This window comes from Physella acuta, unplaced genomic scaffold (genome assembly GCF_028476545.2).
Source record: "Physella acuta isolate Inbredline_101_S28 unplaced genomic scaffold, ASM2847654v3 ptg000871l, whole genome shotgun sequence".
Taxonomy (NCBI): domain Eukaryota; kingdom Metazoa; phylum Mollusca; class Gastropoda; family Physidae; genus Physella; species Physella acuta.
The window spans coordinates 68,304-90,269 of record NW_026732388.1 but is presented as its reverse complement, the minus strand read 5'-3'; the positions used below and the strand labels follow the sequence as shown (position 1 = coordinate 90,269).

At 32.7% G+C, this 21,966-nt stretch overlaps 2 protein-coding genes across 4 annotated transcripts; one reads left to right on the top strand and one right to left on the bottom strand.

Annotated features, from left to right (window-relative positions):
• The first annotated feature begins 2,483 nt into the window (after positions 1-2,483).
• On the top strand, positions 2,484-8,835 carry LOC131952378 (ubiquitin carboxyl-terminal hydrolase MINDY-3). Its single transcript, XM_059315002.1, has 12 exons — positions 2,484-2,948; positions 3,838-3,987; positions 4,398-4,611; positions 4,744-4,858; positions 5,231-5,304; positions 5,474-5,553; positions 5,794-5,864; positions 6,162-6,242; positions 6,398-6,470; positions 6,625-6,697; positions 6,976-7,135; positions 7,600-8,835. The coding sequence occupies exons 1-12, from the start codon at positions 2,837-2,839 to the stop codon at positions 7,747-7,749; spliced, it is 1,353 nt and encodes a 450-aa protein (XP_059170985.1). The 5' UTR covers positions 2,484-2,836; the 3' UTR covers positions 7,750-8,835.
• Positions 8,836-10,345: 1,510 nt separating this feature from the next.
• On the bottom strand, positions 10,346-20,637 carry LOC131952372 (receptor expression-enhancing protein 5). Of its 3 annotated transcripts, none has more exons than XM_059314992.1 (6): positions 20,285-20,637; positions 17,617-17,710; positions 16,656-16,794; positions 16,246-16,390; positions 14,321-14,343; positions 10,346-12,516 (listed from the first exon to the last, which is right to left on the bottom strand). In XM_059314992.1, the coding sequence occupies exons 1-6, from the start codon at positions 20,421-20,423 to the stop codon at positions 12,505-12,507; spliced, it is 552 nt and encodes a 183-aa protein (XP_059170975.1). In that variant the 5' UTR covers positions 20,424-20,637; the 3' UTR covers positions 10,346-12,504. The 3 variants fall into 3 exon arrangements, with proteins under 3 accessions (XP_059170975.1, XP_059170973.1, XP_059170974.1); XM_059314990.1 differs by lacking the exon at positions 14,321-14,343 and adding an exon at positions 13,897-13,974; XM_059314991.1 differs by lacking the exon at positions 14,321-14,343.
• Positions 20,638-21,966: the final 1,329 nt, after the last annotated feature.

The following is a 21,966-nucleotide window of genomic DNA, read 5'->3' as shown; positions in this document are numbered from 1 at the left end:
TTAAGATGTGATGGTTCGTAGTGATTTTTTTCTTAGTGCCAACGGACGAGCATACAGTTGTTTTATAGCTTCATGTTTCGTTCCTAGCTTGTAGAAAGCGCCCTCGACGCTCATTACAACTGCAATGACGCTTCTGGGATGAACATCTGGTACACGGATACAAACATTATCTCCCACTTCAGCTTGTTTAAAATTTGTATCTGATTTTTTTTAGCATCTTAGCACCTTGAGTTTGCAAGCGAGTATGAGGTGCTGACCTGTTGTCCATGATTTCTTGTTTATTGTGACATAATGTGCAAGTAATGTTCCCTCCGTATCCTTCGTCTGCTTTATTGGCTATTCTGCATATCGCATGGACATCGTTGCCACAGGATCCACAAGAATGAGCTACACTACAATCGTTTTCATAAACTACACAGAATCTGTTGGCCACATTATTGTCACGCAACTGGTCTGGACGTTCCGCCACGACAGCAGATGCGTTAGCTGAGGATGTCGTTGCATTTATGGCAACCTCCATTTCTTGCTCAATGTTCTCACGATGTACCCCAGTAACTAAATTATCGAGCGCATCTCGTAATAGATTTGAAGTGCTAGTTCCCACTTTTGCTTTGCATCCAAACAAGGTTTCGTATGGCGATTGTTGGATTCCTTGATGAAAAGAACGGTTTTTCATAAACTGAATGAATCTGAGACTCTCAGCCCAATGAGCTGATTCATTTGTCTGCATCCATGTCATCATCGCGTTTTGAACATCTTGGTTGGCAAGTTCGACTGAACTTTGACTTAGGCTATGTCTTGGTTTTCTGTGAACTAGTTTAAGTTCAGGTCACATGTTCTTTAGTTCAGAAATATTTTGGCAGCCACCTGGTATGTCTGTCTCTTGGTCTGACGGCCCTTTTAATGGTCCATGTCGCATTGCATATATAATACTATACAAACAAGAGCCAAATAATACGTTACTCACAATGAAACCGCACCCAGAATAATGAAAACGCGATCACAACTTAGTCTAGATAGGACATTGGCCAGGACATTCTGGCCAGTGCGCGCATTGGCCGGCCAATGTCCATGCTATTTGTGGAATACCCAATGAAGCAGACGAAGGGTACGGAGGGAACATTACCTGCAGATTGTGTCACAACAAACAAGACATCATGGAACACAGATCAGCAGCTCATACTGGCTTGCAAACTCAAGGTGCTAAGATGCTTAAAACTTAAATACAAAATTTAAAGATGGTGAAGTGGGTGACAATGTACGCATCCGTGTTCCAGATGTTGACAGAGGTCACGGTGATCCCCGAAGCGTGATCGCAGTTGTCATGAGCGTCGAGGGCAATCTTCACAATCATTGGCTGGGGGCCAAGGCTACACTCGCTGCAATTGCACAACTAAGTACACAACAAATCGCTGCAAGTGTAAAAATAACAAGCTGCTATGTAATTCTAAATGCCATAAAAGTTCAACTTGTTGTAACAAATGATGATATTGATAGATTGAGACTATAGTACAATAAAAATTTGAATGTTTCTGTCATTTACTTTAATTAATAATCAATAAAGACTTAATTTCATGATCCTTACGGCATAAAAAAAAACAAAATCTGTTCATGATATTCTAATTCGGACTTTGGCCGGTCGTCCCTAGCCAGATGATCATCTAATTAAGACTTTGGCCGGTCCACTATGGCCAGTCCGCGGATTGGCCGGCCAAAGGCCGAAATCAAGCAAAGTTTCGGACTTTGACCGACCTATGGGAGGCGATATTGGCCAATGCGCGGATTGGCCGGCCAATCCTAGCATTGGCCGACTTCGGGCTTTCACCGTAACATATATATATTTTAGAGGCGGTCCTTTGAAATTAAAATAGTTTGAAATGCGCTTATGAAGACATGGAGGATAAATATGAACTTATCCACTATTCCATTACATTTTATTCACGCAAAAATTAACCTTGCTAGAAGGTGGTTATCTCTGATAACAGCGTTTTCGTACTTTTTTGTGTGGCTATATCCCTTTATTTCAGAGGCGTAGCGACCCTTACCGGCGCCCGGGGACAAACTTTTCGATTTTCCAACCCATTTTGGCGCCCCCTAAGGTCGGCGCCCGGGGACATATGTCCCCCCCCCCCCTCGCTACTGCTTTATTTAAGGGAAGCAAAAAGTTACGAAAGGGCTAAAGTATGGTGTCAATTTAGGCTTTAATTTAAAGGGGATGGGGGTCTAACAGTACTAAACTAAATGGGAGTGTAAATGTGAGTTTAAAATTGACAACAAATGACATGCGGTCATTTATCATTAAATGCGATTATAAGAAAGTGCTGGTTGTATCAAGTTAATCATTGATGAGATTCATATATCCAGTTTTATATAATAGGACTACATATATACAGATACTCACACATATTTATATCATTATATTATGCTCGTACGTCTATGCTTTAATCTCCTAGGTTTAACCATGTCTTGCGGTTGTTAGATAGGCCACTTATCAACAAACATTAGAGTAGACGTAAACTAAAATTTGTTGGCTTTGCCAATATTGAATATTCCGATAAAGTTCTATTAGTATAAATAAATCTAGACTAGTCTAGGCCTCTTCTAGTTCTCGTCTAGTTCTTTTGAATGTATTACTGTTTACCGTCTCAATCTAATCGAGAAATTACTTTTTATTAGGCCTACTGTACAAAATTTAATAATCTGCTGATCTCAAGCTCAAGTATCTGTCGATCTGAGTCTGAGTATTCGGGCGATGTAGACTAGACAGTAGAGTAATGTAGACTTTCTTCTGATTTCTTAAGCTACTAGATCTAGCTAGATTACTAAATTAATTATTATGGCTTCACAGTCACACCGAACATCGCATGACCCAACTTTGATTGGGGATGCTAAGTCTTTGCTTTGGGGTCATTCATTAAAAAATGATGTTTTCTCTCGTTGGGCACAAGGTAAGAATAACTTGAATAAAATATATAGCTATAGATCTAGTAGTAGTAGTATAGTATAGAGCCTATAGATAGACCTACACATTTTAAAATCTTAAAATGAAACTCTTCATTTATTAGGCCTAATCTAAATTAATCTTTATTTATCTTTAAAAATTGTGTTTTGTTGAAGGCCTACACACATATCTATCAGTGGCGTAACGAGGTCGGGTGTCACCCAGTGCGTCACTTAATGGTGTCACCCCACCCCCCCAGAGGCGTAGCGACCCTTCCTGGGGACAAACTTTCAACTTTTGCACCCCCCCTTAAACTTTCGATTTGCGCCTCCCCCCTCAAACTTTTGATTTTAAAACTTTTGCATCAAAGTACCTTTCAAATTTTTGATCAACATACTTGTGTGAACAAGCATTTTCAAGAATAAAATACGTGAATAACAATTTGAGAGCAAACGTGGACCTCGGGTGGGGGTGGATACTTGAAATTTGTATATATTTCTCAATTAATTATATTTTTGTTAAGGGGGGGGGGGGGGCGGTAGAGGTTCTTCGAAGAGATGCCAGGAAACTCTGACCCACTTTTAATTTAGCAATTTGGTTCAAACTTTCCAAATGTTATGAAAATATATTTTTTGTTAAATTAGATGTTAAAAGAGTCATTACTATTATTAAGAATATCATACCTAATAATAAAAGGGGAGATATTAATCTTGATTACTCAAACAGCCTGGTTGATAAACTTGTTGGTCATAGATGGCTGGTTTATCTCCTGAGAACTACCACAGGAAGTAGGAAAGGGCAGATAATTGTCTGATTGGGTTTTAATAGCAAATTTTTGTTTGTACTCTTCATAGGAAGTAATGCTTTGCTCTCATTAACTTTATATTTAATTTCAGGATTTGTTTTCAGTGATAAAGAATCAACAGCTTTGGTGCAGTTAGAAGGTGGACCATGTGCTGTTATAGCTCCTGTACAGGCTTATATAATCAAGTGTGGGCTCTTCAGAGATGGAAGCAGCAACATAGACACCTTCAGATCATCATCCAGTAATAAATTTATTTATCATTTTAAGTATTTTTCATTTTTTTTTGTACTTATCAATTATAATTGAAATAAATTTTTTGTTTAGAGATAATTCAACAGCCTGACAATCTATTAAAGTAAAATAAGTTTACCCCTCAGGCCTGAAAAGTCAACAGAAGTATTATCCAACTTGTATTACCTCAGAATATAAAGGGACAGTTTTGTCAGTTTTGTGAGTTGAGGTGCCTTGAGTCAAGTACCCATCAGTGTAAAATAAAAACTGGGTAGATTCATGAGTGTCATTTGGGCTAGAATTAAAAATTGAGACTTTCTGGTTATTAGCACAGTTCATAGATGTGAAATATCTATTATAGCAAGCTAATAATTTGAATTAATATTTTTGTCTAGTTTTATAAAATGTACTTGTTTTCAGATGAAAAAGCCAATCAATTTCTTGTCGAGGCCTTGTTTGAAATCTTGTCAAAGCTGCACAGCTCAAGCTATGTATTAGTGAGCCTGAAACACCAGTCCACACTACAGCAAAGAGATGAGGAGGGTGAAGGGAGTGTTACCAATAATAAAACTGAGCTCATTTCCTCCAAGGAGACTAAAACAAGAGATCAAAACTATTTTCACGAAAATCTTAAGTATGAACATAACACATTTGCAGTAGGAAATAGTGTGAATATTTAGAACTGAAGTGATGCGACCATAATTTATACTCCATAGTTTAAATATAATAGTAAAATATTATTCTATGTTGCATTTCTTGTCTACAGGTATTATCACTGCAATGATCTAGAAGAGTTAAAATTAGCTTTAAACAAATCTCTACCAGAATTCCAGTCCAAATTTGGAGTTTTATTGTATCTTTATTCTCTAGTACTCTCTAAGGTAAATTAAATTTTTCTTAGTTAATTATATTTAAAATATATTTTCAATTTTAATTGTTAGAGAAAGTAAACCAAAAAACAGACTATAACATTAAATTTAGACCTATGACACCAACTTTATAAATAAACATCTCTAAAAGATTATTTGATTTATTTTAGTATATAACTATAAGTAGTTTATTGCCATTTGAACAATTTGAAAATCTACCCCAAAAAAGCAGTTTTATTTTTATATATGAGCTACTTACTACATTATTGCCTAATATTCTTTAGAATATAACTAGGCTCAGCTAATGTCATTCAAAATGTAATGTGCTTCAAAAAAAGTTTCTAGCCATAAGCTTCATATGTTTTGAATTCTCAATTTATTTAGGGAATTCAGCAAATAAAAAATGAAGTAGAAGATCCAACTGAGCCATTGATAGATGGGACTTATGGACATGGCAGGTACAAAGGTTTTTTAAAGCAATTGTAAAAAATGTAGTATTTAATAATACAGTTAGAGGCTGTACTAAATTTACATCGTTAAGTTCATTTTTTTTAAAATACAGAGGGAATCATTGTTATCCAATTAATTTTAAGCCTTTAAGTTTATTAGCTTTATTTATATTTTCAGTCAGAGCTTGATAAATTTGTTGTTGACATCACAAGCTACATCCAATGTGTGGGATAATGAGAAAGATATTGCAGGGCTTAGTGAGTCTTTTAAATGTCTGAGCAACAAGCTTGTTAGTGCTGATTACTACAATAATTTTAGATAAAATTAAAGGAACCTAAGAAAAAAAAAGTTTTAAACTCAAATTCGAATATCTTAATTAATAACAGGAATTTTTAAAACGGCAAATGTTTTAGGTTATTAATTTTATTTCAGGCGCTAACCGTGTATAACTTAATATAACTAGGCACTAACAATATATAACACTATGACATCTACAGAGCTCAGAGGCATACAGAAGCAGTCAGCTGTTGGGTTTCTTACATTGTTGGAACACATGAGATATTGTGAGGTGAGTTTTATGCTTGTTTTGTTCTTAAGTAAATTAATAAATACAATAGTAAAATAATTTGTGTTAGTTGTGTTGTCTCTTTTTTGTTCAACAGTGTTTATAAAGCAGTGCCTTATATCTTTTTTAATACACTAACGAAGATAATATTTAGAGAAAAACATTTTCTTATGTTAGCTTTTATCCCTTAAATAGAAGTTTTGTCGTTCAAAGATTTTTAACATTGAAGAAATGTAAATTAAAATCTTGTACCAGTTATGACTGTATGATAGATTGAACATAACTTGTTTAATGATACAGGTTGGATGGTTCTACAAGAATCCTATGTTTCCTGTCTGGGTTTTGGGAAGTGAAACTCATTTGACAGTAATGTTCTCTATGGTAGGCCAGTGTTTTCATCATTTATAAATAATTATCCATTCAAACTTCTTTCTTTTTAAAATTAGTATTAGCTAATATTTAAAATATGTTTTCAATTGGGCTTAATCTGAGTGTGGCTTTTCACTTGCAAAATTTTCTTTACAAATGTATTTCAGACTGAAAAACTAGTTGTAAAAGACTATTCAGCAGTTAATGCAATGCAGGTTTTTTCACAGTTTGATCCTGAAGGTAATTATTTTGTACAACTATCAGACAGTGCATAATTCTATTGCTTGTGTTCTATAAAAACCAATATGAATTTTAAGGTGCCTTATCACCCTTTGTGGTGGTTTACTTCTGTTAGAAGCACATTTTCACTGCTTATAATTTTCTATATCCACAGGTAACGGATTCATTTCATCCACGCTATTGGAAGATGTTTTGAAAAGTTTAGATTTAGTGGCAGAAAAAGAATAGTAAGTTAAACCATCAATTCTAACAATTCGTTAAAGACTAGAAGTAACATGTAGTTTGATTTTACAATAACAAATTTTAAGCAATCTAGTAATTAGATAATAAAATATTGTTTACTTATCAGGACTGTTTTTTGTATCCATATTTTTTACCTCTATCATGATCAAAACTTGCAAATTGAAAACCTTAAACATCATATGTAATTCAATTTAAAATGTCTATGGTTATTAGATATCACAACGCTAGTAGTCCCATCACAGTTTGCTTCATGTTTTCACAGTGTAGATATCATGACAGAAAAGATGGACAGTGAAGGCCTTGGAATAATTACCCGCAACTGTTTTATGGAAGAGTTTTTCCCTTATGAACCGTCTGATTGCCCAAGTTCTTTCAATATCTATCATTACAATGGACTTCCACAATCTTGTGTAAATGGCACAGTGAGTGAACTGTTTCTGTTGTAAAACATGCTACATTGTAGTCTCACCTATACTATTTCAGCTGAGCTCACAGCCCAAGAAGATTTGTTTTATATTTTTGACCTTAATAGCATGATATTATTCATATAGGCATTTTAGCAATCTCTGTTATTTGTTGACCACTTTGTCCCTGCAAACAGAAGATAAGTGCTCTATACACAATATGTCTATACACATTCCATGTTCATGCCCAGCAGATCTTGATAGAAAAGAAACTTTATTTATTATACCACACTTTAAAATTTCTAATTAATTTTTCTAAATATATCAAGATGTTTAAAAAAAAAACTTTTTTTACACACAAGGTTTTTAATTTTAGCAATAAATTATGAAAAGTAGTGTTTTAATTTTTGGTAGGAGGCTTTCTAGATAAAATATGTCATTTGATAAAAAACTTCAATGAATAGAAATCCATATTGTTTCAGGTTTTATATGCGGAAGGCATGGCTGTACTGGCTGAAGAAGTGGACATCCAGTTTGTTACTGACACCAGCCCTATCAAGTTGTGTCTGCAGACTAAATGGCCTTCTTTAGAAATAACTTGGCTCAACAGTGCTCCACCTTCTCTCAACTGAAGTTTTTTAAATAAATTAAGGTAGCACATAGCAGACTGTAACTTACACAGTTCATAACAAGATGTATTTATTTTTAAAACTGGTGATAGATACACTGGGGAAAAAATGTGAATTGCTGCATATCCATCTTATAAAAAATTAATTTTTAACTCGCTATAATGTTAGCATTTTTTTAATTGCACTGCAAGAAAATTTAAGAGAAACAAAGATATTTCACCATCACTGCAGTATATAATCAAACCTAAGATTTCAAGCATTTATTTTGCTTGATCATGAAGCTGGTAACATACAGTTGGTGCTGCCAGGAGCAAGTTCAGTGTGTGTTTATTGTCCACATGCCACAAACATCCAAGGCATTGATTTCCTTAATATTAACTAATAAAGTTGAGTATAACAAAACATTGCTAAAGAACATAAAGAAACTGTTTTAGGGGGGGGGGGGGATGACTCATGATGTTCACATTGAAAGTAAACAATAACTGATTTTTATATAGTTGAAAAGTGACTCAGGACATTTATTATTATTGCTTTTTTTGTTCACTTTGCAAAACCCTAGTCAACTAAGTGTAATTTAAAATTTCTCAGGTTAGTCTGTATTTACTCATTTTTAAAGATATTTCCATTTGAAATAACATCTGTAGATAATTTAATTTTTACAAGTGTTTTGAATCAATTTGGAACAAAAATCTAAATGTAAGATAGATCAAATTAGTTTTCAGTCTTTGGTTATCCATCAGCAGTTAAACAGATGTAAAGATTAATTTTTTACCTTTGTGGTGCTGATTAAATATTGTTTACATTACAAACACCTTCTCAAGCATCAAATGCAATATACTTCCCAAATGTTTGTGTCAGTAGCTTAACTGGAAAAAAAGCATTTCTTTGTGGCCTTGTATAATTTAAGCATTTACATGTTGAAGACTGGTTTTTGGATGGAAGTAATTATTGAAACTAAGGTCAACTGTTAATAATCCAATTTCACTGCATTCAATGTTCTCTTCACTGTTTCACTGTGCTAAGTGTTTTATTTGCAGTATGTGGTGTATAAAACAGTAAAAGAGTTTATAAATAAACTCGATTTTTTTTTTAAACAATACTAAATGGAAAGCAGTTTTGTAGCTTGCTTTCATTCTATTTGTTGCTTTGTTTTAATGATGTACGTTTTTTTTTAATAAATAAAAAAAAAATCCAATACACTGAAATTGAACAGTAGTTACTTTCTTTTATCTTCAAAATCTTTGGTAGAAATTTAGTCATCCCAGTTTGATCTATTTAAACTTACTCATCTCAAGATAATACATTAACTCTGGCTTAAATTTGTTTTTTAAATTTGGAGTTTTAACTGCAAGTCAATCTAGCAAGCAGTCTGTATCAAGTGAATAGACCAAGTGAGTCCAAAATTCTGTTCCTCATTCTTGATAAATCAGTTTGATGGTCTGGCTGCATTCATCACACTGGCATGTTTCTGGTCAATTTTCAAAACTATTATTTTTAGTTTTGTGGTCGTCTTAGTTTAGAACAAACAGAATGGGAAGAATAAATATGGTACCATTTCTTTTTAGAGCTTCTTTATATCTACTACAGGCTTACTTATTATACTACTACTAGAAATCTAAAAACATTTCTAGTGACCAAAGAGACAATGAACACCACCACTGTGGGAATTTGTCTTTTTGGCAGGGAAGGGGGGGGGGGGGGGGAGAGAAAAGGATAGAAGAGGGGTTAGATTAGTGTAACCAGTTAATTTAGGCTATTTTAACAGGTTTTTTTTTTTGCTCATTGTTTTGAAAATTAATCAATACATCTGATGATCAGTTTATGCTAAAATTTTCAGTATTTTTTTTTTTGGTTTAATAGGTACTAGCAAATTTTTATTGGGCTAAATCAACAGAGATAAAAACCAATAACTGTGCAAAGTGTAAAATTTGGTGACATTATTTTAGAAGGGGATGAGAAGGTGTGGCATGTCTGACAGTTTTATGATGGCATGCTGAGAGCCAGGGGTGATAACCTTACTGTGGTGCCAAGGTAATGTAAGGGAGGGGGGTGGTATTTAGTTCAAATTAAATTAAGGTCTATTTGATAGTATTACTCAGAGTGCAGAGATGTGCAAATGCTAATTAACGGCAGCTCAAGTTATGAGGTTGTAATATGTTATGTGATTTGTTTAGAACAAGGGGATGGCATTAGAGTTTTTTTTAAAGATACAATTTAAACCTCCAGTCGAGGTTGCAGAAACATGAACTCTACTTCACCTTGGTCAAATCATTAGAATTTTAGAAAATGTTTATTTGTAAGAACTAAAAAAGTTTTATTTTTTTACTTAATCTGAATGAATCAGAATGCTTTCTTTAGATTATGTCATTTCACACACCTTGTGCGCTCCAGCCATCAAAATACTTAACAGTACTTAAGACTTTTATAATTCTATCAGAACTGTATAAACCCAGCACTAAGCAAAAATACTGAAATGCTGTATGGTCACCTCTTTGAATACAGCTACTTAAAATTATGCTCACCCTTGCACTTAATTAAAATAATCACAAGGCTTTGCATCAACTTCCAATCCATCACAGAAGTAATACAATTAGGCGAATCTTTATGTAAGCTTTATTAGTCTAAAAAAACATTTAGACATTAGGAAGTCTACATTTTCAAGTTGAAAGCATGCACACACACACTTTAAAAAAAAACTATGTAGTCAAAATAACAGTGTGTTGGTAAATTAAAGTTAACAAAAATATAACATCCTGAGAATGTAAAACAAATAACAATAAGGAATTTTTTTTAAATAAAAAATAAATCATTGTGTTGTGGTAGCTTTTATTTCTTTCTGACAGCAGTTGCTTATCTGCTCAATATTAAGACAACAAAGAACAGTTATATAAATTCAAATACAACAGGCTTTTATGTCAATTGTACAAAGAAAGCGCATTTTCTAAGCCAAACTAAGACAATGATACTGGAATAAAAAATCTCCCTATCAATTGTCTAGCAATGACATACTTTTAAATGTTTTATAGTTTTAATCTTAAGAGATTAAAAAAGTTATTGATGCCTTTAAGCAAAGCACTACCACAACCATTTAAAATAGTGTAACCAAAATTATTTACTTTTAAAAGGTGGGGAAATCTGGACCAATTCTGTTTGTTAAATAACATAGCTAAGGTTTAAATGTTTATATTAATAAATGATTTTTAAGATAATGAATTATGGATCTAAGTCATGTCTAGTAATTGGAAGAAGAAATCTGTTTCCAGATTTCAGTTCAGGCTTCAGCAACACCAAGGAGACTTCCAGCACCGGAGTAAAATAGTCATTTCACATAATCCAAGAGTAGTTAAAAAAAAATGTAAAACAAAAACCCATACATTCTTAAATTAAATTGAATTTACCCAAACCAAAAATAGAAAAAAATATGGCAATAGTTGTACAGTGAGTAAGCAAATGTAAACAGCTTATATGTATCAAGGAATTTCTAGCATAAACAGGTTAGTCAAAACTAAATGCTGGTGTACATGATCTATATTGCACAGATGAGTGACATAAAAAAGACTGATTAAACAAATAACTAACAGCAATTTATTATAGATTGGAAACAGCTGTGCTTGAATTTATTTTACAAAAAATATGCATCATAATAAATAAAGCAATTTTTTTATACTAGCTCATAATATGTCAATAGTGTCATTCATAAAAATGGAAAATCTCTGCTTATATCTGTAAAAATAAAAATGCATAATTTTATTCTTGTAACTTCTATAGATAAAAATAAAATCTTTAATTTTTTAAAGTTAGGCAATTCAGAAAATAAATGTGTTTCCTTATTTTTCAGTGTTAGATGCATTATATAGGTGTTGATAAAGTAACAGTTTTCTTGGTACAATCAATAATGGTCTGAATATTCAGTAAAACAATGAGAAAAAAAAAGACTAGAATATGTAGAGATCATTTTTACAAGATGAAAAAAATGTTTTCCCCAACACATGTCAAAAAGCAATTTGATTTTGCAGATACATCTATAATAAATTGCACTCAATCTTTGGGGAGCCTGGGGGGGGGGGGGGGGGGGGGGCGGCGGCCAAACAAACACTTAAAGCAATAGTTAGCACTGGGTTAAGAACTAGATGTGTGAAAATAATTTGATAAAGTGCTTTAGAGGAAGTAAAGGTAAATATCTAATTAACCAACATGAAGCTTATGGTATCCAGTCAATACAAAAAGGAAACGAATACTGTGCAAAGCTAGATAGGAACTGTGAAAAGGGTATTACATAGCGTTATATAGATAACTGATTATCCATCAGCAAAATGTGTAATTATGTCATTTTTAATTGAGCAAAATGCAAGTGGTCTCTTCAATATGAGCTTAATGAATTAAATACTAAGCTATTAATCAAGTTTAGTTCAAAATAAAATCTTATAAAAGTTACACATCTGTTTGGAACTGTCAAACATATCTTAATTCACTTTCATTTTTTTATGTTAAATCCACCAAAGTTCACTGTTAGATTTGTTAGATGTTTATGACAAATGGACATGTAATAAAACCAAAGCAAGAAGTTGTAAGGGTGTACTAGAAGATTCTGTTTGGGTGGTCATAGATTTCAAAGTAACTAAGTCAGTTTCAAAACTGAGCAAAACATCTCTGAATGCAAGAAAGTGCACCTGTAAGTGCAATACTCAGCACTGATTTAGTCATTCTTTCCACTGTTTGCAAGTCGACGAAAAGCTTCATCTTTTGCCATGTCCCCTGCTAATTCTTTAGCTGAAATTTATAAAAAAAATTTAAGTGTCACATTTAATAGTCACCAATTACATGAGCATTTTAATGAAAGGTAAAGCTATCATTAAATTCATGAATGTAACTATGAGAATAAATGCAAGAAAATGTTCTGACTGTAGATGTTATAATTATTTAAAGTGCCCAAGGGCAAGATTATGAGATTAACAACTGTCAACTACAGATATTCAACAGTAAGATTTATTATTTCTCCATGCTTTCTTTGCTGGATTTAGGTATAATTTTATAATTTACTACACCAAAGTATTACAACTTATTTCAACTAAAGTTGTGGCAAAGATGAATAATTATTTTTTAACTATTAATTGTTAGTGCTAGACAATCATTTCCTGAAAAAGCTAGTGAATGAAATGTTGAATGAAAAGGGACTAAAATAAGGATAATTACTAAATTAATAATAAAATCTTGAGTAAAAGTTTTCAAAATAGTTTAAACCAAAATAAACCCAGAAGAACAGAAACTGAGTAATAATATGCACCGTCCCTCTTTTGGACAAAATATGAAACAGTTTTAAAACTGCAATGGCATATCAATATTGTTCTACTGTACATTTTCTAGACCACCCTCATCAAATGAAAATAGTAAGATTGAAATGTGCTTGATGTATTCTTGTATCTTTATCTTATTCCATAAAACATTTACAGGACATCATTACAGTTTGTAAATGAAAACGAATTTTATAGCAAAATCATAACAAATATTTTAATGGGTTATACTTGTGCCTCTTGGACTTGGCTACACTTATGAAATGACTGATTTTTTTAATATAAATTAAAGATTGTGCTTGAGGGACAAGTCTATGATAATTGCTGCTAGGGGAAAAATACTTAACTATATGTATAAATAGCAGTTTATACATAATATTTTACTACAACTATTTTATGTGCTTTTAAAATTCAAAAAGTTCATGCACCAACTGTATTTATCAAATTTAAAACAAACTTCTAACCAAGACATGCATTTTTTTTGTAAATAGCATCAATTTGCTAAAAAAATTAATAAAAAAGTAACTTTGTTAATGTTAAAGTTTATCCACCAAACAAGGATATGTGAAACTATACTAGATACAAGATAAGAAGAACCAAAAATTGTAATTTGTCTTATATATTAAAAAGATAGTTTATAGTTAGACCTACATCTTGTTTGGTCTTCAGTGACTACATTATTAAAAAACATTTACAAGGATTGACATCATGATCACTTGTTAAGTTGTTTAAACTTCGATTATTTTAAAATAATGTACAAAAATCTGAACCTTCATTAAGAATTCATAAAACATAAATAGCAAATTAAACGGAAATGCAAGCAACTGCTATCTTTTTTCCAAAATGTTTGGCATCTTACCCGACTGCATTAGTTTGCTGGTGTCCTCTCTAATAGAGCCTTGAGAGGACTCACCCTTAGAAGTAGCTAGGTTAAATACTAAGCAAAAGAGGGACAGTATAGTGAAAAAGAAATAAAATAAAAATGGGGAACATGACTTTTAAGTTCACTATACCATCAATATCTAAAAAAAAGTTTCTATACTTTTAAATATGCTGTATAATGTTATTAATATATTTAAAAATAATTATTGAAGTATTTCAAAAACCCTTTAGTTTTAAAGCTTGATTACATAATTCAATTTTTTTTAAAATTATTTTCTCTAAAACACGATTCTGACTAAACATTTTCCACGTTTTTAAAATAAATATTTGAAATAGCATTATTTTATTATGGACAAAGGGAAAGGCATTTTAATGTGGTAGCATTTCTGAAAAATACTTGCCTTTCGATTTTCAGATTTTAATACTTAAAAAGAAGCAACCAATTAAAAGAAGCAACCAATTAAAAGAGAGCTTAATGTTAAAATCACCATTAATGTTAGGAGTTGGGATTGCTAGGTGCGAATGAATGTTGGTGTGAAAGAGATAATGAATGCACATGTTGCACTTGTTAGGGTACCAATCTCATCAGTTTATACACACATATGGTTATACACTTGAAGCAAATACACAATATCTTCCAGAGGTTGATTTCAGATTTCTCAGACCACCTAGACAAGGCAATCTCTTCCTTAGAATCCTTTGACGAATTTAGTCTCCTAATTGAGCCACACAGGCCATACTTCATTACTCCTTGATGATTAAGACAAGGACTAACTCCACAGTAACCAGTTTCTACACAAAACTTCACTATCTTTCAGCAACATCATCAATCCATGAATTCATTATCTCATTTACACCAACATTCATTTGCACCTAGCAAACCCAACTTATAACAATTAGGACCTACTTTACATTAACTGTACAATATTTTCAAACATTTAAGGCATGGTTGTCCATTATTTTGCCTAAGGTGCTTAAACTAGATGTAATAGATCATCAAAACTAGACAGATTAAACAAAAAAATATATCACTCATTTCTTTATATATTAAGTTTAACAGTGAGTATATAAGTTTTTGGATAACTTATGTATAGGTGGGGCCCATTATGATATTTAATTTTTTTAATATCACAGGAGATAAAATGTCAACCATTTCATTTTAAAAAATGATCACAAAAAGAGCTTCTATATATAATTCTCTTCATAGGGACCATACAAGACACCACACAGCTTAGCCACCCCCTCATCCCCACCTGTCAGGTGAGCTATGGTTCACCCCGAATGTTTACAATAGTAGAGCCGGTTTGAATAAGTGACGGCTATTAGGGGCAGATAATTTAGTTTTTAAACAATTTGAAACTAAGGGGAGATAATAAATTCTGCTTGATATTTTCATTATTGTTGTGTTAATGGCTGCTTTCACTGGGCGGGGGTTGGGGGGGGGGGGGGGGGTTGTGTTGATTTCACAAATTATGAATTGTTGATAAGTAGAAAATAAAACAACTAGATAGCGGCGTATGCTAAGTTGCGGGTCAGCTCATATTTTAAAATCTACCATAATAGAAAAGTAACATACTTTCATCATCTGTCCAAATATAATAACTTACATTTAACTGCTAAAATGAGTAATACAATTAATGTGAGTGAGTGATTATTTTTCAGTTTCATGGTGTAAATAAATCACTAAATTACTCCAACATTTTCAGTCATTGCCTTGTTAACTACATCCACTTGAAAGGTTTCCACAAAATGACAATCACAAAAATCTATTCTAAGTACAAGCATTTCAAGCACATTTCTACTTCTCTACAAACCAAATATTTCATGCTACATTGACATGGCTCAAAGATTTAATGAATCTGGATTTTAAAAACATTTTTGGTAGGCTTACACATAAGATGTTTAAACCTTGAACTAAACTTATTTTAAAATGCTTAAATCATTTAACATGAGAAAATTTTTAAAACATGTATTATAATACCTCAATTAATCTGCAAGGAAGTGATTTGACTGACTTTAGCATACAGTGACACTTAACAACTTAATGCTGTTTGCAACTTTACATATAAGGGATGACTTTGTAAATAGCTATTTAGTGTATGTGAGCAACCTTGGTAATTCCCAATATTAGAACACAATGAAGTTGCATTAGATTTAATAATTAGTAGCAATATAGATTTTAGTTTGAGGTTAATATTCCAGTTTTAATTTATGCCATTTTTTAAAAAACCAGTATAAAAATTTGATATTTGTGACCATATAATAAACCATAGAAAGCTGTACAGAAATAATATATAATTAAGCATATTATCAAAAACATACACACCTTCTGAAACAGCTTCCTTTGCTTTGTCAAGAGCAGTATCAATGCGATCTTGGTGGCGCAAAATAAAGGGGCGGATGAATCTATAGTAGAGTGTATGAGAACCATTCCACTGTACTGGCAAAAAGCACCAGACCAAAAATATGCACTGTCAAATTGGAAAAATTAGCTGTTAAAATAGCTTTAGAGTTTAATCATATAAAACCTGGTGGTTAACTGGGCAGCTTAACAATGGATGTTATTGATACAACTATCTATCACACCAACCTAATCGTATATTTTTTAAAGTTCTGTACAACCTAATCTTCATTATCAGTCTAACACTAATCTGATATAAAAAAATTAGGCATACAACAATCTAATATATATAATGAGGTTTCCACAATAATTTATTAAAAAACAGTGTTATCTACCTTCAAAAGCCAATAAAATGGAATCCAAAAGAGAAAAATGTCTGAGAAAAACTCAACAAGGCTGAATACACTGTAGACAACCCAATAGGTCAACCACTTTGTATCATCTTCCTTGTCGTGACTTTCTATTGCTTTAACACTGAAACAAAATAATTAAACATTAATAAATCATGTTGATAAATGCAGTAATTTGTTGGCTTACTTTACTTATTCAACAGATAAATTAATCAGGATTACAATTTATAAATAATATATAGTTTTATAAAAAGTAAGAAACTAGCACTAGAATGGTTCTACTTATATGCTATGTATATTGTTAGAATAAAGCATAAAACTAAATTTTATAGATTGTCACATTAAGGAATAATTGTATAAATAGTAAATGTAAAAAAAAAAAACATTTTCTTTCATTTTAATTTTAAAATTATCAATGCTAAATAATCAGAACACCTTATGTCACAAAAATAGAACTTTTCTGGCTATTTTAAAAAACAAGTATTTTAAAAATAGTTAAGTAAATCTATTTAAATTAGTGAATGTCTCATTCAAATTACGTCAAATTTAGAAATAAAAATATAATTTTTAAGTCTGGACATAACATACGCCAATGTACTACTACAATTGTATGTTAAAATATACTTAAATATTTTAAAACCAGAATGTCAAGAGCTAAAACTAACAATAAAATACTAGTAGAAAATAATAAAAATCTGTCTTATTTACTTTATTAAAAAAATTGATACTATATACTACTATATTTCAATAAACTATGTATTTTAGGACTATGCTAGCAGACACTACTATTTAGGCCTAGATATTCAAATAAAGTAAAAAGGTTAGTCCAGTCTAGAAAATGTAATAGCCTAAACTAGACTAAAAATCTTTCCTCTTGGGATTCTTGGGTAGACTAAATAAAATGGCAAATTCAATACATTTAATATTACTCCTTAAATCTACTTACGATGCGTAGGCTGGATAAATAAATCCAATGAAGTTACAGAGAAACTGAGAGCCATATCCAACCATTAGCCATAGCACAATAATTGCAATAAATCCTGTCAAGAGAAAGATTTTTAAGCAAATTTTCACAGGAAACACCAAACTGTCAAATACCTCTTTCCTTAAAAAAAAAAACATGGTATTGTACACCCAATGATTTACATGCATTAATGACACTGTACACTCATAGCTTAACAAAATAGAAAAGAAGTGAATATTAGGGAGTGTCCGTAAATGATCACTGACACAACTTCCCGCACCCAGCAACGTCCCAGAAATTGTGACATCAATTCCAAATAGCTACCCCCCACTCATCAATAAATGGAATTATAATGAAATTTATCTTTTTGTTTAATACCTCAATTTTTAAAAAGCACAAAAAAGCTGCTATGTTACATTTCTTCAAACCCTTACAGTTACCCCTATTCGCCCTCACATTTTAGTAGTATCAATAGTATTGTAATACACAACACATATTGGTTTTGTAGTCTGTTTTTCTCTAGATAAATGTATATGGGTGGATTCCACCCACAACGTACGGTTAGAGTTTAGAAGATTCCACTGTTGAGGTTTTATCAAATACAAGTATTTTAATACAAACACCCAACTATTAATTAGATGAAATTGTTAAAGTTATTCTAGTGTGTCACTGTCAGCAGTGTGTTGTATGGCTTCCTTATCAACCACTGTTTCTATTGAGGTTATGATGGGGCCTAAAAGCCTTAACTCACTGCAACGTCTTTTTTTTTTACTCATATGATGACAAACTTAGAAAAATAGGCCCCTAGTTCTACAGGTATTTTATCCATGTTAACAATGGAACCCATCTCGTCAAACTCAGCTGCCTCCATTGGTGAAATTTTTTTTTTTTAATCTAGTCTAGACCGAATAATTGATTGATACCAATATCCGACAAAAGTAAAAGACTCTGAAAATAAGGGTTAGGCTGTTGGTAGTATTGTAATCTTGTCCAGTTTTAGAGTTAGAAATTTGAAATTAATCAGGATTAGACATATGGTAGGACTAGGGGTTGGGGTTAGTACTTTAGTTAGTAGCAAAAGGGTTAGCATAGAGACTTTAGCAAGTCAAACCTGTATTTACTATTTAGTTTAGGAGTCATCCATTTATGATGTCCACAAAATTTTGAAATTTTAGACCCCCCCCCCCATTGTGGACGTCCACAAAATTTAGTAGACCTCTCAAAACATGCTAAAAAAATTACTTATTCATTTTTGCACGCAATGTGTACATTGATAATTGGTAAGGTAATATAGGGATTTGATATTTTCTGTACCTTCCATTACTAGGCCTAAATAATATTTGGGAGTTAAACTTTTCCAGGATATCCGAAAGTCTACGGCGTGTAAACTTACCATGTGAATGTGCTAAGACTATCTAAAATTGTTCTTTATTGAAAGAGTTCTTGCGCTGGGACGCTGTACACTGCTTCTCGATTTTAAAGGCTTTTTTTTTTCGAAGTGTCTATTCACAGTCGACTGTGAATAGCCATATTGGGGCTATTCACAGTCGTATTCACGTGACCGTTTTTGATAGATTTAATGTTTAAAATACCTAACTAGGCATGAAGATGTGTGGTCGAGCGGTCATTGGGAGTGGCTGCCGTGCCAGAAGGTGTAGGTTCAAATCCATCAGATGTTAATTTGTTAATTTTTTTGGTGACGTTATTGTTGGCATATCAGCAAAAAAAAAAAAAAAAAAAAAAAGAGGAAAAAACACAAAAGTGTGATGGAAATTGAATTATAGCTGATTATATTCTAGTGTATAGATTTAGAGTGCATAATTGATCATCTATGACCTACGTAGCCTGTAGCAGATATGTCTGATATGAGCCTAAAAGCTAAACTAAACTTTAATTGTAATAACTTTTTTATAACAAAATAAAAATAGCACTGCTCTCTTAATCTATACCTCATTCCCCAGTCACAATAAATGCTTTTATTATTTTAAGATATTATTCACAGTCGTATTTAGCATGAAATGACAGCCGACTGTGAATAGCCGTATTGGGGCTATTCACAGTCGGCTGGGAATAGCCTTGGCCTTTTTTTTTTTAAAGGCAAAAGATAGCTCTGCGCAGTGACCTGTGGCTAGGGTTAGGATTAGGGTTATGGATAGGATTAGGGATAGGATTAGGAATAGGGATAGGATTAGGGATGGTGTTAGAGTGTTAGGGTTCTGCAGTTGTAAACACTCGTATGCGCAGTACCATCGAAAACATCGCCGTGATGGCAAGTCGTAGTTTCTCTCCATTGCGCATGCGCATCTTATTCCGGCTAGCATCTGCCTTAACAAAAATCAGTAATTAATATTAAGCTCCAAATGAGTTTATTATCAACAAATTAAGTATTTGATTGATTAGAGATTGATCTCTAGCTTTCATTGGTAATGTTTAAATAAAAAAATAACGAAATTTAAAATTAGTGAGTATCGCTAATATACTTCTATTAAAGTCTTGACAATGATGAGGTAACGTTTTCGTACATTAATAGCCGCGGGCGATTTTACGTACCCAAAACGATAGATTACCGATTTAGAATCTTAATCTTAACTATTCTAAAGCTATGTAGATCTAGTATGTATTTGAGTTAGAGTGAAAATACGCTTCTTACCAAGTGCGATGTACAATCTTCTTACTCCTGTTTTCTGCTCAATTTTTTCTAAGAAATCGTTGAGTTTGTTTTTTTCGTGCAAAACTTTATCAAGACGTGATTTAAAATTTTCAAAGTGCTGGGAAACTGCTGCTGCCATGGTAATTTTTTTAAGCAACTGGATATATCTAAACTCTAGCAGATTCTAGAAGCTGCGATGGTTAGGTCACCAACTAACATTAAATAAATGATGGCTGATAAACAAGTTCTAGTGTAGAGCTCGATGGTTTTGGCCTTCAATATTTTTTTTTAACTTTTCTTTACCAGTTTATTGTTTCAGGCCTGTAGGTGGCGTATTACTTGCTTCCGGTCCCATAGCCTCATTTTAAGGTTGATTCCGACCAACGCAGTTATCGTATCTAATTAATATTGTTTATTTTTATTTCATTATTTGAGCTAGCCTAGGGCCAGGGGATTAAAAGAGTAGTAAATTATAAACGATTCTAGAGCTAAAATTTCGTTAAATGTTCAATTAGGCTTAATGGAGCGTATCAAAATAATCATATATATTGAAACACCAGAATAATTTTTTTTTTAAATCGTTAAAAAAGTGACTGGTAAAAAGCGCAACAAACCTTTCCAATTTCGGTGGCTGTTTTTTTTTTTTTTTTCGCAAACTTGAATAACTACATTTAGATCTTCATGAAGGTGAAAAATTGATATTTCGCCACGGACTCCACAATTGTTAAAGGTTCTCCATGCCTTTTCTTGACAATCGCATATTATAGCTGGTATCTGTTTAGTAGCCTTTACCCATCAGTGTTTCTTGTCGACTTTTGACACCGGGGGGGGGGGGGGGGGGGCTGGAAGAAACTCTATTGCGACGTATATAGTGGTTTGACGTTGCTGACTATGCAAGATGTAACCAATCTAAAACGAATATTTATTTTTTTTTTTTCCTTTTTAGTGCATTTTTTCATGTTTGATTTTTTTTAGTGATTTGTCAAAATAATAAAAGCCATTTTCGTTGAATTTTTAAAATGCGAATACTATTAGAAAAGATGACCCTCTGCTATTGCTACAATGACCAGTATTGAGAAAAAGGTGTGAACAAAATGATGATCTATCAATTACATTATGTAGTACGAAAAATCTTCACATAAAATAAAGTCCAGCACTTTTTTTAAATGGGGGGGGGGGGAAGGATTTTAGAAGCACTTAGACAAGGGGTCGTCCATAAATGACGTCACACTCACAGGGGGGAGGGGGTCCGTAATTTTGTGACGGTGTGTGATGAGGGGGAGGGGGGTTCAGATTTTGCGACGTCACAATTTTGCATTATCAAAAAGCAAATATTAGAAAACGAATTTTATACGTTATTTTGCGTTTTAGAAAACTGTTTTAATCAATTGTAATAGGAATTAATTAAAATACTCTATTTTGACAGAGTTCAGACAAGTTTTTGGAAAAATATCGATGTTTGAAAAAAATTCAACTGCAGTCTTGAGGGGGGGGGGAGGGTTGTAGGCTGAGGTGTGGCGTCATTTTAGGGGGGTCTTGCTTTTTGTGACGACGTGTGTGTGACGGAGGGGAGGGGGGTGTCCAAAAAAGCGTGACGTCATTTATGGATTACCCCCACTAAAGGGGTACTCTGGTTTTTGGTGTAGGGGCGCTGGTTTTAAGTGGGAAATAGCACACAAAAA